General features: G+C 37.3%; 1 protein-coding gene and 1 long non-coding RNA gene across 7 annotated transcripts in view; one reads left to right on the top strand and one right to left on the bottom strand.

The window, feature by feature from the left end:
• Positions 1-353: 353 nt before the first annotated feature.
• Positions 354-17063, top strand: LOC102165044 (uncharacterized). Of its 5 annotated transcripts, none has more exons than XR_014819726.1 (5): positions 354-527; positions 1543-1597; positions 3170-3257; positions 12977-13028; positions 13120-17063. It is a non-coding gene; the product is annotated as an uncharacterized LOC102165044 (long non-coding RNA). The 5 variants fall into 5 exon arrangements; XR_014819729.1 differs by having other exon boundaries at positions 354-626; positions 13120-14930; XR_301235.4 differs by having other exon boundaries at positions 12977-13196.
• PSMA3 (proteasome 20S subunit alpha 3) overlaps positions 14725-17488 on the bottom strand; it is a 27076-nt gene continuing 24312 nt past the window's right edge. For both annotated transcript variants that reach the window (XM_001927990.6, XM_084982091.1), the window contains exons 9-11: positions 16983-17050; positions 15270-15334; positions 14725-14881 (exon numbers count right to left, since the gene is read on the bottom strand). In XM_001927990.6, coding sequence (XP_001928025.1) covers positions 14837-14881; positions 15270-15334; positions 16983-17050 — 178 coding nt within the window. In that variant the 3' untranslated portion in view covers positions 14725-14836. The remainder of the gene's footprint in view (positions 14882-15269; positions 15335-16982; positions 17051-17488) is intronic.

Genomic DNA, 17488 nt, shown 5'->3' with positions numbered 1-17488 from the left:
GTTTCGGATTGGAGCTCGCTACCTGCCGTCCTCATTGGATGTAGCTCTGAAACTTCCCGGATTGGTGCGAAAAATAGCAGGTAGGACATCTTCCACTTATGATTGGCTGTCTCCGAAGACTAACGTTACTGGAGAATCAGGTATTGAGTTAGTAAATCCTGAGAAATGATTGGTAAAGAGGACTCCGGATGTGCTTGACTGAGCACTGATTGGTCAATTGGGGGGGTCAGGAAGAGCAGTTCGGCACGAGGATTGGCGGTGGGGTGTCCCATGGAAACCGAACCCGGCGCTGCGCCCAGGACTTGCACGGGGGCGGGGCAGGTCTTTCCAAGACGCCTGCGCCGAACCAGCTTGTCGGCGCCATTTTGTCTGGGCAGCGGTGGCTGCAGCTCTATCGCTTTTTATGTTTCTGGCCAGACGAGAGCGGATTCTTTAGTCTGTAGATTCGTTTTTCTGCGGCACCCATCCACCGTTCTCTCCAGGACAAAACCTAGTGAACGTTGGAAGAGTCGCGATCTGCCGGAAAGGTCAGTTCGAAGCTGTGGTTGTCCGGTGGGCTGGGGGATGGCGCAGCATTGGAGGCACCGGCACCGGAAGTGAGGGGGCCGCGCGGCAGCCATGGCCGGGTATGTTCTCCCTGCGGCGGGGAGGGGAGCCGGGAGGCGGGTTGAGAGGGGGCGAGGCTTCCTCTCCCGCTGCCAAAGAGAAAGAGGCGGAGGAGACGAGCTGGTCTTTTTTTCCTGGCCGATCCTTTGGGCTCCTCTTCTCTGGGAGCAGTACTTCCCTTCTTTGGAAGTGGGTTTCGGCAGCTTGTCATACTCTGTGATCGAGTGTCACCAGTTATAGGCTCCTTTTTCAGGAAGACGGGGAAGGTAAGGTTCTTAGACCCTCCCTACCTGGGGAGAGGTGTTTCCGCGTGCTCCTCCCGCGATGAGGCAATAAGGAAACTGGGTTTGGGGCGCTGAGGAATTCTCTTGGCAGCAGCCCTGCTACTTTAGACGTGCAGCTGTGCCACCCTTCTGGAGCCTTATACTACTTTGGGGGAGGAAATACAGGGACTGAAAACTCCTGACCTAACCCTTATCATCACTCCTTAGAGGAAAGGTCCTCCCCGGTAGGACTTTGTTCAAGGCAGCCGTTGAGCTTGTTGTGATCTTGTGTTGTTTTCAATAGAACAAAATTACATTTGAAATTGTGGAAATAAAGTATTAATTAGCAAGTTGAGTTAAAGAATGAAATAATTAAATATGTAAAAATCAATGGTAGTCCACATTGACTACATTTACTCGTTAGGAGAATATCTTAATTGAGTCAATTTTTCATTCACAATAGTGCCTTTTCTTAGAATTACTAGAAAAGTAATTTCTTAGTTAAAATAAATGCATGTTAGTTTTTCTATCGAATGACCTTGTCACACTGATCTAAATAACTGCATAAAATTATCTTCATAATATTCTTGATTTGAACCCTCTTATTCATGGGGCTCCAGACTAGAAAATGATTGAATGATTTAATAATTTATTGAGATTTTTTTTTTGGCAGTTGGTCAGAAGAAAACAGGACAGTTCAGTGACAAATACCCGAAAGTATTACTGAGGTGAGCCTGCCTGAAAAAGTTTTTCTGTGGACCAGTAAGTAGAACCATAAATAGCAAAATGAAAAAATGGTAGTTGAAAAGTGTTTGTTTGGTCAAAGGTTCAAATAAGTCTGTATAACTAGCTTCCTGATGTGATACTTTAGAATGAAGTCCCCAGATTAGGACATACTTATGAGTCTGTTTACTCAATTATGCCTTTCCCATTTCTGGATTTTTTAAGTGCTTCATATTTTTATCAAGAAACAGTGTGAACATTTTCATGATTTTTTTCCTCCATATTTAAAATTTTGGCATATAGAAAAGATATTTCAGTAAGAGTTGAGAAGTGATTTTTTTTTTTTTTTTGGTAAAGAAATTATAAAACATATAAAACTGCTCAACTTCCCCTGGGGGTAATCACCTATAATTCCACTACCTAACTTAAGACTGTTATTATCTGATCCAAATAACACATGTTACTGGGCATTTGGAAATTCCCAAAAAGCCAAAAGAAGAAAAAAAAAATTTCTTGTATTGCTGCCACCAAAAGGTGTATACTGTATGTTTATCTTTTTTTTTTTTTTTTTTTGTCTTTTTGCTATTTCTTTGGGCCGCTCCCGTGGCATATGGAGGTTCCCAGGCTAGGGGTCAAATTGGAACTGTAGCCCCCATCCTACGCCAGAGCCACAGCAACGCTGGATCCGAGCGGCGTCTGCATCCTACACCACAGCTCGCGGCAATGCCGGATCGTTAACCCACTGAGCAAGGGCAGGGACCGAACCCGCAACCTCATGGTTCCTAGTCGGATTCGTTAACCACGAACTCTCCGTTCCATATGCTGTGGGTGCAGCCATGAATTAAAAAAAAAAAAAAAGATCATGTCTTAGGAATAAATGAAAGAGAATTAATTTTAATAGAATTGTGCTTTGTAATGTGTTTGAGCCCAAACTAGTAGAATAGTGATTGTACAATATTAAAATTTTTAGTGAATGTTTTTATGAAGAAAGCTGTTTTGAAAGAAGAATGTTTTATTTATTCGGTAAAGGGTTCAAATGAGGCAGTTAGCTTCCTGACATGATATTTTAGACAAATCTCAAAATTAGAACATCTCTGAGTTTTTTTTACCCATTTGTGGTTCCTAGTTCTAGATTTTTAATCACCCAGCATCACTGTAAACACTTTCATGGTTTTGTTTTTTTAAACTCAAGGTAAAATACTTGTCATCTAGAGATTTCATCAGGAAAAATGTTCAGAGGTGAAGCAAAACAGGAGTTCTTGTTGTGGTGCAGTGGAAACACACCTGACTACTATCCATGAGGATGCGGGTTCAGTCCCTGGCCTTGCTTAGTGGGTTAAGGATCTGGTGTTGCCATGAGCTATGGTGTAGGTCACAGACAAGGTTCAGATCCACCATTGCTGTTGCTGTGGTGTAGGCCAGCAGCTGCAACTTGGATTCGACCCCTAGCCTGGGAACTTCTATATGCTGCAAATGCAGCCCTAAAAAGAAAAAAAAAGAAGTGAAGCAAAACAGTCTGTTCTGAGTGTGTGGGTTATGTAAAAAACTCAAAAGTAAGAAAAGTCTTTGTCTTCTAGAGTAAGCCTTATTTCGAGGAAACATGAAGGAAAGTGTTCCAGATTTTAAAAGACCTGGATCAGCTATCTGTTGAAAATTCTATTTCTGGTATGCAGTTTTACTTAACTATTCATTAGTAATCAAGATTGGCCATGTTACTATTATATGTTTGCTTTTGAAAAATGATAGGATTTGTTCCACTGTGAAGTTATTTCTGTAAATGTCTGTATGTTGAAAAGTGGAACATTGTTTTGTTGAATGTAGCTGCTTTCCTAATGATTTTGTTAAATTTTTTTGGAAAGTTAAATGATTTGCTTATTAGCACCCTTTGCTATTTCTACATTGTCTTGTGCCCTAGATATCAGTGCGTATTTTATGACCATTCATAGACACTGAGTTTCTTTCATATATGATGCAAACAAGAGCATATGTTAGAATTTGGATTCAAGTCATCTAGGTTACTTTGTAGCATTCCTTCCTGGCAAGGACCTGTGCTCCAGGAGCTTACTATCAGTAAAGGGAAGACCGTAATTAAATATGTGGAAGTTAATATAGTTACTTCGAAAGGTTTGGTCAGTTTAGATTAATTGAACTTTTTAAAGTTAAATCATGGCTCCCTACAAAAATTGATTTGTCAAAAGATCAGTACACAGTTAGCTCTAATTGTTTTTAAAAACACAAATTGTGTTGTAGTACCAACAAAAAGCCATCATTTGTTGAGCCATCATTGAAGGCTTTTCAAGGTTAGTGGTATGTAGTATGTAAAATTAGAAGAAGGGAAGTCATTCTAAGTGAATGGAGATTGTGAGCAAGGATGCAGTTACGTAAGAAAAGCTATGTTTGGGACAGTGAGTAAACCAATTTGGAGAGGATGACTGATTAAAAATTACATTGGGAAAACTGTGAAGCCAGTTGGTCAAGGTTTCTAGAATTAGCTGCATATCAGAATTGTATGGGGTGCTAGTCCTTTATAGATTTAGGAACATCTAAAAGGCCTTAAAAGCTGGGATGTGGCAGAAAACAAAGATTGTATTTTGTTTTGTATTATTTTCAAACTTTACAGATCAAAGTGGACTTCACCATTCACTTCTAATCCCACCCTATCATTAGATTTTTTAAATGGCCTTCTTCCTGTCTGTATATATATTCTGTCTTTAGACTTAGGGAAGTTTTTATTTTCTTTGTTCCGTAACATAGTAATAGGCATTCATTGTCCTGCATGGTCTTCACAATGATGTTAATGTCTGAAAACATTCCATCAAAGTGTTTTATCTTTAACCTCATATTTCTATTCCTCGACCATTTAGGTTTCTAGCTCTTAAATACTGTAGTTATCATCTATGTTCATACAGTATTTTCTGTTTTTTGCACTGTTCTTGTAGGATTGATTTAAAAGGTCACCATATGGGGAGTTCCCATCATGGTTCAGCAGAAATGAATCTGACTAGAATCCAAGAGGATGCAGGTTCAATCCCTATCCTCAGTTCAGTGGATTAAGAGTCTGGCATTGCTGTAACCTGTGGTGTAGGTCACGGATGTGGCTAGTATCTGGTGTTGCTTTGGTTGTGGTGTAGGCCAGCAGCTACAGCTCCTATTTGACCCATAGCCTGGGAACTCCATTAGCCAGGAACTTTTTTGCCTAAAAAGACAAAAAAAGGAAAGAAAAAAAAAAGGGGGTCATTGTATGAACATTTTTATGACTCTTAAAACATTGCCATGTTGTTTTCCAAAAGATATAATTTACCCTGTCACCTTTCCTGTGAATTTAGCTACCAGCATCAAGTAGTCTGTAACTATAATCATTTGCTAAGTTAAAATATGTTGAATTTTCTTTCTCTTTGTAGCATTTTTGTTGTTAACTGTGAAGCGGGCTGTCTTTCCATAATTTCACTTTCTGATTCTTATTTGTAGACAAGTTGTCTATTCAAGACTTCTCTCCATTTATGTGTTAAGAGTTTTGATATTTTATTCTTAAATTCTCTTGAGTTTGTTAGTAGTAATTTTCTGTAGATATTTTCCATAAAGACTTCCTGTTCGATTTTCATTATTTTTGCTGAGGGTTTTTGAATAGATACAAAATGTATTACACTATTTTCTACATTCTGACTTTTAATTCCATTCTTCCATTAGACTTTTTGGTGCTTTTATTAGGGCTTTCTTATTTCTGGTTTTGAAAGTACAACTTGAAAAGTTAACCTAAATTAATAAGTAAAATAAGTGCAGGAAAACCAGATGATTCTCAAACTAATTTAAAGAAAGGTTAGTTTTTCTTTCTTTTTTTCCTTCTTCCAGTTTTGAGATATAATTAACGTATAGCACTGTGTAAGTTGTGTACAGCATAAAGATGACTTAAATCATGAAATGATGACCACAGTAAGTTTAGTGAATATTCATCATCTTATACAGATAGAAAATATTTTTCCTTGTGATAAGAATTCTTAAGATTTACTCTTTTGAATTCTTAAGATTTACTCTTTACTCAGCTTTCATATATAACTTACAGTGGTGTTAGTTTTATTTAACATGTACATTATATCCCTACTACTTATCTTAAAATTGAAAGTTTGTGCCTCATCTAATTCCCCCTCCTATTCCCCACCTATGGTAACCACAAATCTTTTCCTATGAGTTTGTTGAAGTATAATCTCCAGCACTGTGTTAGTCTCTAGTACCTGCCTCATCTGTAAACTAAGGATAGCAATAGAGCTGACCTAGTTAGGATTAGTTTTAAGTGAGTTAATATATGTAAAGTACTTAGAATTATGCTCGAACTTAGTGTGTATAGTGCTATTCCAAAATGTCTGTCATCCCAAGAGAGTTTTAAAGAAATTTGTTATTGTATTTACATACAGAAACAAAGCATCTAGACTCTGCCTCCCATTCAGGACCTTCCTGAATGTTGTATCAATCTCTCTCAACTTACTTCCTACTTCTTCCCTTCAGTTATTCTTTGCTGCAGTCGCACTAGAACTATCCTGTCTTCCCTATAAAAGCTCTCTATTTTCCCAGTTCTTTGTTTTTATTCATACTTTTCCCACCACCTGGAATGTTGCCCTATCACCACATGTTCACAAAGTGCTTTTTAAGTGATGCTTTCCTTGATACCTCTGCAACTGTAGTAATCTGTCCATGTGAATTTCATTTATTTGCTTTTACATGATTCCTACCACTTTCTATATTGCATTTTAGCTTTTTGTCCACTCATGTGTCCTTCACTAAGTTATGACATCTTATAGACAGAGAACTGTACCTTATTGGGACTTTTGTAGGTTTAGGACCTATCACAGGCCTTGGCACTTAGTAGAACTCATTTGTGGAGCGACACTTTATAAAAAGGTATAGTAAGCTAAAAGGCGACATTTAATCAACAACTCTTGTCAGTAAAAATGTGCTTTGTCAGTTTTTGTAAACTAGGAATATCTTGCCTGATCAGTTACTTAAAATGAGATCACTTGAGGTTTAGGAATTGGGTCAGATTCCAGAATGTGTGTGGGGACTAGCCACAGGTCAAAATTTTTATTAGAATGATTTCATGTTATTTTTTAGAAGGGTAAATATGTCTAATTAACCACCAGAGGGATTGTTTTCTGGTAGTAGCTGATTTTTCAAGATCTGCCCACCCACTCATCTTCCTCATCCCGGTGATCCAAATTTGCAAAAAGTTTAGCCTGAACTCAGGGTACATCTGCTTCTAGTAACAGAATATACAAACTATCTGGCTCAGTCGGTTATTAAACTCATAATCTCACTCTCCAAGTGCATTTTTCTTGTCACCATACTATAATGCCTTTAGACATGAAAGTAGGAGTAGTCTGAGAATAGGAACTGGATGAGATAGTTCCTCTTTATTTATTTATTTGACCGTGCCTGTGCCAGTTCCCCGGGCCAGGGATCAAATCCATGCGGCAGCAGTGATAACACTGAATCCTTAACCGCTAGGCCACCAGGGAACTCCTGGGTGAGATATTTCATGAGGACACTCACTTGATCTTTGGTTACTGATATATTGATGGCATCTATGCCACTAGATTTAGAAGAAATGGAAATGGTGGGAAATTGGGAGATATGATATCAGGCTCAGCCACTCTCAAGCCTTTTGAAATGGCCCACATTTTTGTCTATGGAATGTGTATCTTCCAGGCTGCTCTTGCCTTCTGAGAGGTCCATTCTGTCTCCATAAATCTACTTTTTACCTATCCAAAAATATGTATCACACAGGCTCATAGTAGGTATTCCTAGAACTAAAGTGTAAATTATGTACTCTTAGCTCAAAAATTCTCAGAATTTTTACAATAGCTCAGTGGGATGTTAGATTGAATAAATATCCTAATATGGAAACATTGGATTGAAAGACCAAATGTTCTGTTTTCTGATCATAAGTCTGTTCTCATTGGTTGGGTACATTACTCTGGATGAGTGCTTGCATGAGTATAAGGCACATGGAGCTAGGTATTTACAGCTCTTGATACTTAACAGTTCCAGTCCAGCACCATAATTTTCAAATAATCCCTAAGCATACTTCTAATATTTAATGGCAAGTGAATTGACAGCCCCTGAAAATCAGAAGTATCAGACATTGACTTCATAATTTTAGCACTTACGGAAGTTACTGCTAGTCTTATCACATAAGGTCAAATTGACAGAAGCTTTGATGTCCTACCTACTTCACTGTTGTATATACAAGTGGTAAAACAGATAAATAAAGCTAAACAAGGTTATTGATTAATTTCATTATAGTGAGGTTTCTATTCCACGTATGTATGTGTACTGCCCATACCTACAACAAATGAAAGTACAGTGTACTCCAGTATTTTCTCCTGTAGATTATTAAAAAACAAAACTGTGACCCAAAAATTGGTTTTGATATCAACTGATAAAAAATCGATTTTATGATTTACTGTGGGTCTGAACCTATAGTTTAGATAACAGTGTTTTACACTTGTTTGGTAGCGTTATCATTTAGTAGGCACCATGTTATACTGCTGTACCCTTAAGTGTGATGTCTTAAAAGTGAAGATACAGGAGTTCCTGTCGCTGCACAGCAGAAAGGAATCCGACTAGGAACCATGAGGTTGCGGGTTCAATCCCTGGCCTCGCTCAGTGGGTTAAGGATCCGGCATTGCTGTGAGCTGTGGTGTTGATCGCAGACATGATTTGGATCTGGCGTGGCTGTGGCGTAGGCTGGCAGCAGCAGCTCTGATTCGACCCCTAGGCTGGGAACCTCCATATGCCGCTAGTGTTAATTAATTGTATCTTAAAATGCTTTAGCAGTGGAATTGGGGGTGAGGGATGGCAGCTGGAAGAAGTCTTGGGGGAGGGATTCTTTCTTAAGATATGTTTGGTAGTGTATTTCTCTGCTAATTCTAATGGCCCACTTAATGGTGGATATTTGTATTTATTTGTAGTTCAGGTATTGTATTTATATTAACATCCTTTGGCAGGCATAAGCCAATGATTTTCCCCAAGTAGGTTCCCTTAAACCAAACCAAAATCTTTTTTTGATTTTCTTTTTTTCTTTTTGTGTTTCTTAGTCTTTATGTGCAGTCTCAAAACTCCTTGCAGTGTTTGTATAATTTTGGTGGCTTAGATCTTGGTCATTTGGCGTCAGAACAGGGGATTCTTATATGAAGTAGCGTAACAGAAAAGCCATCTTCCTGTTTCTGATTCCTCTGTGTTTCATGTGATACTGTCTTTTTAAGGCCTTTAAATTACCAAGGGAACCTTGGTAACCAAGGCAAAGTTTTGCTGTTTTCTTCTCAAATGTATAGTTCTGCATTTTTTTTTTTTTTTTTTTTTTACATAGTCATGAAGAACTAGTCTATTAGCAGTAAATGCTTGAGCCGCAAAACTTGCTTCTCTGTGCTGCCAAGCACTTCCTGTTTTGTCAGATTTCCATTTAGGGAAAAGAATGGATTTAGAGAAGATGAATCTGAGTTTCACGTTTAAAGCACCTCTTCCGAAATTCATTTTGAAAGCTGTCCAAATATCTAGATGGAAGGGAAAATGGCCCTTCATGTCTACACATGAAGTCATTTGTCAGAAAGCTTCATGTGGGTTCCTATCATAAAACAGTTGACAAGGAAGAAAAACTTTTTGTTGTCAGAAATAATTAGTGTATGACTTGCCGACATTGGTGGCTTGCCATTTCGGCTTTCCATGTCAGTTTCCGTATGAATGAGTCATGATGTTGCCTGTGAAGGAAGTATATCTATATTCATTTCTAGTAGATCTTTGCTCTGGACATGTGTGAGAACTGCATTCTGCTACACTTACTCCATTTTTCAGGAGGAACAGGTGAAAGGTCAAATGGTAATTAGAGTAGAAATGTGCCACATTGTGAATATTGACTGTCTTTGGGGGAAAGGTTGCAGTAAAATGTTAATCTTTTGTTAGTAAGATAGTAAATACAACTTTTAGTTCTAAACAGTGAATCATCTGTGACTTATGTTTATCCTATGAAGTGCACTTCTAATTGGGTGTTAATAGAACATGTCTGTAGAATGTATTTTCAATGTAAACCTGAATCCCTTCATGTTGCTCGTAGGGGAATCTTGCATTAAGATTCTTTTTTTTCTCTTTTTTTCTTTTGCATTTTACAGCCAAACCTCTGGTGTATGGAAGTTCCTGGACTGGGGTCAGAAGGGAGCTGCACCTGTGGCCTATTCCTGAGCCACAGCAACACCGGATCCGAATCGCACCTTTGACCTACCCCACACAGCTCACGGCAATCTCAGATCCTTAACCCACTGATCGAGGCCAGGGATCAAACCCGCATCCTCACGGATGCTATGTCAGGTTCTTAACCCGCTGAACCACAACGGGAACTCCCTGTTAAGGTTCTTCTGCAGGAGTGTTGTATAAAATTTTCCTTTACCATACTGACCTGGCCTGTCTTAAGTCAGAGTTGTTCTTTCTCTTGACCTGTCAGTAAAATATGAAAGATGCTTTTTTAATCTCTGAATACTTAAGCAGTTTTGCCCTTATCAGCTCCCTGGCTCTTTATCCACCCTCATGTTGGAAATGTTCAGAGAACTGAGGCTGAATCATAAGATATTAGAAACCATCTACTGAAGTTTCTACCAGATACTCTCTTTTTGTGATCTAGTGATGTGCTCGTATTTCTGAGGCGTGTATTTCTTTAAAGATCCAATGGGGAAAAAGTTTTCTCAAGTATCCATCATGCCCTACAACTTCATCCTCCATCCACACATACATACATAAACACACACACACCCTTAATTTTTCTCATAAATTCACTGATTAGAGAGCTTATCCACTAGATATTCAGTAAACTGGCCCCAAATTCCCTTCCTTGTTTGTCAGGGTTTGCCTTCTGTTCCCACTCTCTTCCCAAAGCACACATTTATGGATCAGAATATATATACAGGGAATGTATACTTATTACACGCACACATAGTTCCAATATACCTTGCTAGTGACTTTTAAATGTGTTTGTTTTTCCAACTAGAGAAGGAATTATATATTATTTAGCTTTAAGTTTTCCTGGCAGTATGATACATTGTATCATTGCATTTACATTTGAATCTTTACTACTATCACTTGATTGCTGCTCACTCTTAAATTTTCAGTCTTCTAAAATTCCATGTCATGGTTCCACAGTGAAATTCAAATCAGAGTCCTAATCACAAATTCAAGGTGTGTGAGGACCCTTGCTCTTCAACAGTCTTTATAATTACACCAGCATTTACTCTATTACAGAAAATTTATTTCTTGATTGAAGAGATATGTATAATATGGTGATTACTTCTTGAAGGGGTAGGATGGTTAAAGGAATATTTTTTGTTTTTGCTTTTTAGGGCCCCAGGTGCAGCATATGAAAGTTTCCAGGTTAGGGGTCAAATTGGAGCTACAGCTGCCAGCCTATACCACAGCCACAGCAACTCAGGATCCAAGCTCAATTTGTGATCTACACCACAGCTCACTGCAACACCAGATCCTTATTAACCAACTGAAAAGGCCAGGGATCGAACCCACATCCTCATGAGTACTAGTCGGAATCGTTTCACAATGGGAACTCCAGAAGGAATTAGTTGTGAATTGTCTGAGTCTTTTGCCTATTTTAAGAAATTGGGTTGTTTTATTACCTCATTGAGAGTTCTTTGTATATGTTCTGGACAAATGTCCTTTGTCTGATAGGTGATTTGCAGATATTTTCCCCTAGAGTTTTTCTTTTTATTCACTTAAAGGAAAGCAGCTTTTAATTTTGGTGAAATTGTTTGTCGTTTTATTTTTTTCATTTATATATATCATGCTTTTGTTGTAGTCTCCGAACTCTTTTTAAAATCAAAGTCACAAGATTTTCTGTTTTCATTCAGAAGTTTTAGACTTTGAAGTACATTTTGGCTTATAATCACTTTGAGTTAATTTTTGTATATGGTACAAAGTATTATGGCCTGGGTTTTAGTGTTGGTTTTCTATTAGTAATATGTCTATTCCATTAATTGTACAGTGAGTCTTGAAATAAGATGGCATGGGTCCTGTAAATTTTTTATTTTTTCAAATTGTTTTTTAGGCTAATCTAATTCCTTTCCCAAATTTTAGAAATAGCTTGTTGATTTCTTTACACCCCTCCCCCTAATAATACCTTTTACAAATTTGATTGGGTTTTATATCCAGTCTATAAATCAGTTTAGGGAGAATTAATAACAATACTGAATCTTGTAATCAGTTTATTTAGTCCTTCCCTCACCAACATTTTATAATTTTCAAAACAAAATCTTGTATAAATTTAAATTTATATCTGAGTATTCCTGTTTTGTATATCATTTTAAATGGTATATAATCCTCATTTTATAGAGAAGAGAAATAAGTAACTTGCCCAAAGTGACAATTATTAAGTGACAAAACTTATATGGAATGTACATTAGCTTATAAACCACCATCCTTCTTTTAATTATGACGCTAGTTTCCTTATGCTGAAAGTGTGGTTACAGTGGTGGCAAAGAAGAAGCCCTGTCTTATTTTAATAAGAAAAATCCCATTACCATGCTACTATGAATGAATAGACCCAAAGTTTATATATTTCCTGAGCTTAGATTTCCCAAATCTATTCAAATCATAAACCATTGTCTTAATTTAGAAACCTCTGATCAGTACATTTCTGAACCAGTGTTTTTAAATAGTATACCTTACCCTGTAGTTAACTAGTATGAATTATTTCCATTTTTAAAATGTATACTTTAGCCTTTGAATACCTATGTGTGCTTACCAGTAGCAATTCAGTAATTTCTTGAAATAACTCCCATGGGAGGGCAGGAGAGGAGAAATATATTTATTATCGTAAATTTTGTTACAGTAAACACTGTAATACAGACATATACCTGAGTCAGTGATGGAACAGAAGCCTTACTTTTTGGAGTTAAGAGCTGCACGCTTATGTTTTGGAGTTCCTTTTTAAAAAAAAGTTTGAAAACTATTAAATGGGAAACATGTAAAGGGTTTTGAGAGGGAGAAATCTGTCAGTTATTTCAGAAGGCTTTCTTTCTCAGGTGTGCGAGTCCTTGGAAAGACCAGGTAGGAAATAGCCTTGGCATGGCAAATACTGTATGTACATACATGGTAAAGTGCTACAAAGTAAGGTTTATTTCCAAAGGGGAGGAATCTCAGAGTTATAGAAACAATATTAGAATTGAGTGTTTTACATTAAGACTTGACTTTTTTTTCTTTTGTGAATTTCTTAATAGCATTTTGATGAGTAGATTTTTTTTATAATGAGAAATATTAATCCCAATTTTAACGGTATTTTAAATGTTTTGGTCACTTAATAATGAGGACCTACAAGTTGATTTTTCCTATTTATTTTTTAGGTTCCTTTATGAATGATAGAAATGAAAGCAAATGGATAGTCTTATCAGATAAGTAGTTTTATACTCTAAATATATTCTATTATTTGTAATTTCTAAACCAAAAACTTGATTCTTTAAAAATTCTTTTTTTTTTTTTTTTTTAGGTACCAGTATCAAGAAGTTTACAGTAATAAGATATTCAGCCTTTTCTGAAAATAAATTTGTAACTGTCAAAGTAAAATATAGCAACTTCCCCCCCCCCCCCGAGATTAATCACATCTCAGTGGTGTGGTTACAAAGTTGAATTTACAGTTGAATTTAAGATTATTTATTAATTCTGTGTATAGTATGTAGGAAAACAATTGTTAATTTCTTTTATAATACCTGGAAGGCTAGGTATATCTGCTTAAATAGTTCTTAGAGTTATCTGATGTATGTTTTGAGGTGGCTTAGCTGCTCATATATAAGTTTTTTAAAGAACTGTTGTCTTTTCTTTGAAAGAGGGTTATTAGCTATTCCAATGTGAATTTAAGAACAGATGTACTCACAGTACAATAAAAATAGGAGAATCTTATGCCATTCATATGTTGGCAGTTGGAAAAGTGTAGACTAGCCAGAGAGAGATTAGCTTATTTAGGATAGTCAGCTTATTATCTGTCCATTGATAGACCCAACTTAATGTTGAGGTGTTTGTCCAAGGTCACTGCTGTCATTCCGACTTAAATGTATGAGTCATAAAATGTAGCAGGTAATTTGACCATGTAGCCATGGTAATGAGATACTGGCTTTGAGTTGTTTATATAGTAGTTAACTATTCACATAGTGATTTGCTATTTAAACTACACAGATGCTCAAAGTCTACCACACCACCCTGCTGCTAAACTCAGTGACTTAGATTACCTTCTTAGGAAAGCCTTACAGTTGAATGGAGTGATACTGGCATGAGCCCAATAATGGGGGTGTGTGTACCTGGCATACTTGGCCTAAGTTCAGTTTCTTCCTGCTCTAAGTGCTACCATTCCTTGAAGGCCACAATACCGATTATTCCACTCAGCAACGGTTCTGTTGACAAAGCTCTTCCATATATATTCTAATTTATTTAGCATAAAAAAATTTTTTATGGCCTCGCCCACAGCATCCAGAAATCCCTAGGCCAGGGATCTAACCCTAACCACAGCAGTGACAATGCCAAATTCTTAACCACTAGGCCATCAGGGAACTCCAAATACTATTTTTATTTGAACTTTACAGATCAAGAAATTTCCTAGGTGACAGGTGATAGGGTTTTGTGGATCATTCCCCCCCCCCCCCCCACGCCCAGCCAAGGCTCGTGAAAGTTCCCAGACCAGGGATCAAACCCACACCATAGCAGTGACCCAAGCCAGTGCAGTGACAACACTGGATCCTTAACCCACTATGTTGTAAGAGAACTCCAAAATTCTTGACTCTCCAACCTAAAACATCTTTCTTCATGCATTACACCTAAAGGTTAACAATGGCTGATGACCAGCAGTCATGGCAGTAAATAACAAAATTGGGTAGTGGCATCAATTAACTGCCTGCTAAGTTTGTAAGTATTTCTGTATACAGGATATGATCTTTAGATTCCTAGATGAGTGATGAAATGGGATTTTGAATTAATCTGATTCCAAAGCCTCTGTTTGCAGTAGTTTAAGGAATTTTAAAAGAGGCACAAATCTACATTCTAGTACTGAATAAATAGTGCTCAGATATCTCCAACAATTTGTCAGATATTAACCAAACTTCAATTGTTATAAGACAAGAATTTAATGAAAACTGGTAGTGGGTATATAGTAATCCACAGGGCTGAATAATACACGGGACTGTATTAGAAATTTAAAATAGATGCTGAAGTAGGTGTTACATGTTATCATCATCTGATTCATCTTCTTCCTTCAAAGATTCCTGTTAAGAAGAAAATAATGTTTAAAATAAATTTTTAGCATTGCTGTAACAACCTGACTATAGGTAAAAAATGAACAATGGTTTAGAATAAGACAGCCAAGTAAAGGATAGCAAAGTTTATCTTGCTCTAACAATCAATTACTATATTCTTGATAGAATGCTCACTATATGAAAGCATTAAATGTCCTGGAAAAAACCCTGCCATTTTCACATGCACGAAAAAATTCTTTTGGAACCAGGGCAGCTTTAATCCCCATTGAGGATAACCTAGAAAATTTCTATCCTTAGCTCAGCTAAACTCTTCTTTAGTGTTATTTAACAGAATTCAACATATTCATCATATTTCCATGATACCTTCAGTTCGAATAGTTTTCATGCTGTGGCTTACCTTAGCGTATTTCTCTGCCTCTTCCCTTATATCTTTTGGAACAATTTCATGTCTTCCTTTTGTTACTGTAAATTAAGCCATATATATATATTGAAGTGAATTAAACATGAGGACTATAGTTGTGATTTGCAATACCAAGCAATCTAGCCAACAATCCACAGGAAATACCAGGTTGTTTGAACTTTTTGTTTTCCCTATATATTAAATGTGCCCATATTTAGCTCTTAAAACAAATAAATTCTTCTGTGACTTATCCTCATGTGGCTCAGCGAGTTAAGAACCTGACTTAGTCTCTGTGAAGATTTGGGTTTGATCCCTAACTTGCTCAGTGGGTTAAGGATCCGGCATTGCTGCAAGCTGTGACATAGGTCAGATCTGGTGTTGCCGTGGCTGTAATGTGGGTCACAGCTGCAGGCTCCCTCTTGCCTGGGAACATCCATATGCCACAGCAGGTGCAGGAGTAAAAAGAAAAGGAAAAAATAATTCCTGTGCATTCATTCACAGCATGATTAGATTTTTTTTTTTTTTGTCTTTTGTCTTTTTGTTGTTGTTGTTGCTGCTATTTCATGGGCTGCTCCCGCGGCATATGGAGGTTCCCAGGCTAGGGGTTGAATCGGAGCTGTAGCCACCGGCCTACGCCAGAGCCAGAGCCACAGAGCCAGAGCCACAGCAACGCGGGATCCGAGCCGCGTCTGCAACCTACACCACAGCTCATGGCAACTCCGGATCCTTAACCCACTGAGCAAGGGCAGGGACCGGAACCCGCAACCTCATGGTTCCTAGTCGGATTCATTAACCACTGCACCACGACGGGAACTCCGCATGATTAGATTTTAAAAGCTGCCCCTGAAGCCCTATGGTTGCCATGCTAGAAAGGAGAAAAAAAGAGTACCTCCTAAATTTGTTTTGGCTTTATTTGTATTAGAAAGGCACCCAGTGGTCAGAATACATTGTGGCCAACATCTGTTAACACAGTTAAGCATGTGAGTATTTGATGACTCAGCAAGGCAACTCTTATGTATATTTATAACAAATGCTACCTATGTGTACCAAAATGTACAAGATGTCCACAGATGCAGTTATGCATTTTAGTGAAATACATACACTGGAAAGAGCCCAATTCTATCAGCAGAAGAGATGAACAAAGTGTGGTATATTCAGACAACAGAACATTATAGCAAGTCAATTGAACAAATACTACTATACATAACACAAAATGATTTACACAAATCTGTTAAAGCAATCAGGAACAAAAATAGTGTTGAATTCCATTTATATAAAATTTGGAATTCCCTTGTGGCACAGTGGGTTAAGTATCCCATGTTGTCACTGCAGGAGCCAAGGGTACTGCTGTGGTATAGGTTCAATCCCTGGCCCAGCAACTCATGCATGCTATGAGTGTGACCAAAAAAAAAAAAAAATTAACAGGCAAAAACTATCTATGGTGTTAGAACTCAGGATAGTAGTTACTTTGGGGGAAAGGTGAGAGCTATGATTTCAAGGAGGCATAAGGGGTTATATCTGGGGGGCTCATTTATCTGCTGACCAAAGCAGTGGTTACATGAGCATAATAACCATGTTGTGACAGTTTATCAGTTTGTTCTTTGTGTACTTTTATTATATGTATATGCCATTATAAATTCTTTTTTAGAAAAGTACCCAGCACTGAATTTAGTATAGAAGACTCTGAGAGCAAATAAAGAAAAAACTTACTTTCACCAACCCAGCTGAGCTCTAGTTCAAAAGCTTTATCCTTAACTTCATCATGTACTATGTAAATTCTAGAACAGAAAAGGGAAAATTAACATTCATTTGGTCATCTATAAACATAGTTCATGCACCCACTCAATAAGTTAGAATAGTCATGCCTAATATAAATATTAATAGACTATATACATAATCTGTATTATACAAGGATTGATAAAAAATTAAAATCTTGCTACAAAGGATTCAATATATCTTAAACATTTACAACCAAAGTTGTTTATTTTGATAATTCTTTTAGAGACAGAACTAAAAGATATCTCATAAGGAACATATATTCAAATAGGAAAAGGCCATCACTACATGTGCCTTTTCAAGATATTTCTTTCTGCTCATTAATGATTTTATTTAAACAAATTCATTAGTTCACATCTAGTGGTCTCTTCAATCTGCACCTTCTTGGCAGAATTTTTTTTTTTTTTTTTTTTTTTTGTCTTTTAGGGCTACACCTGCAG

The sequence above is a fragment of the Sus scrofa genome, chromosome 1 (genome assembly GCF_054392235.1).
Source record: "Sus scrofa isolate SSC_HxYL_T2T_F1_AM1 chromosome 1, Sscrofa_HxYL_maternal_Yorkshire_Landrace_v2.0, whole genome shotgun sequence".
NCBI classification, from domain to species: domain Eukaryota; kingdom Metazoa; phylum Chordata; class Mammalia; order Artiodactyla; family Suidae; genus Sus; species Sus scrofa.
The sequence above is the reverse complement of the archived record's forward strand: the minus strand, read 5'-3'. Positions and strand labels throughout refer to the sequence as shown.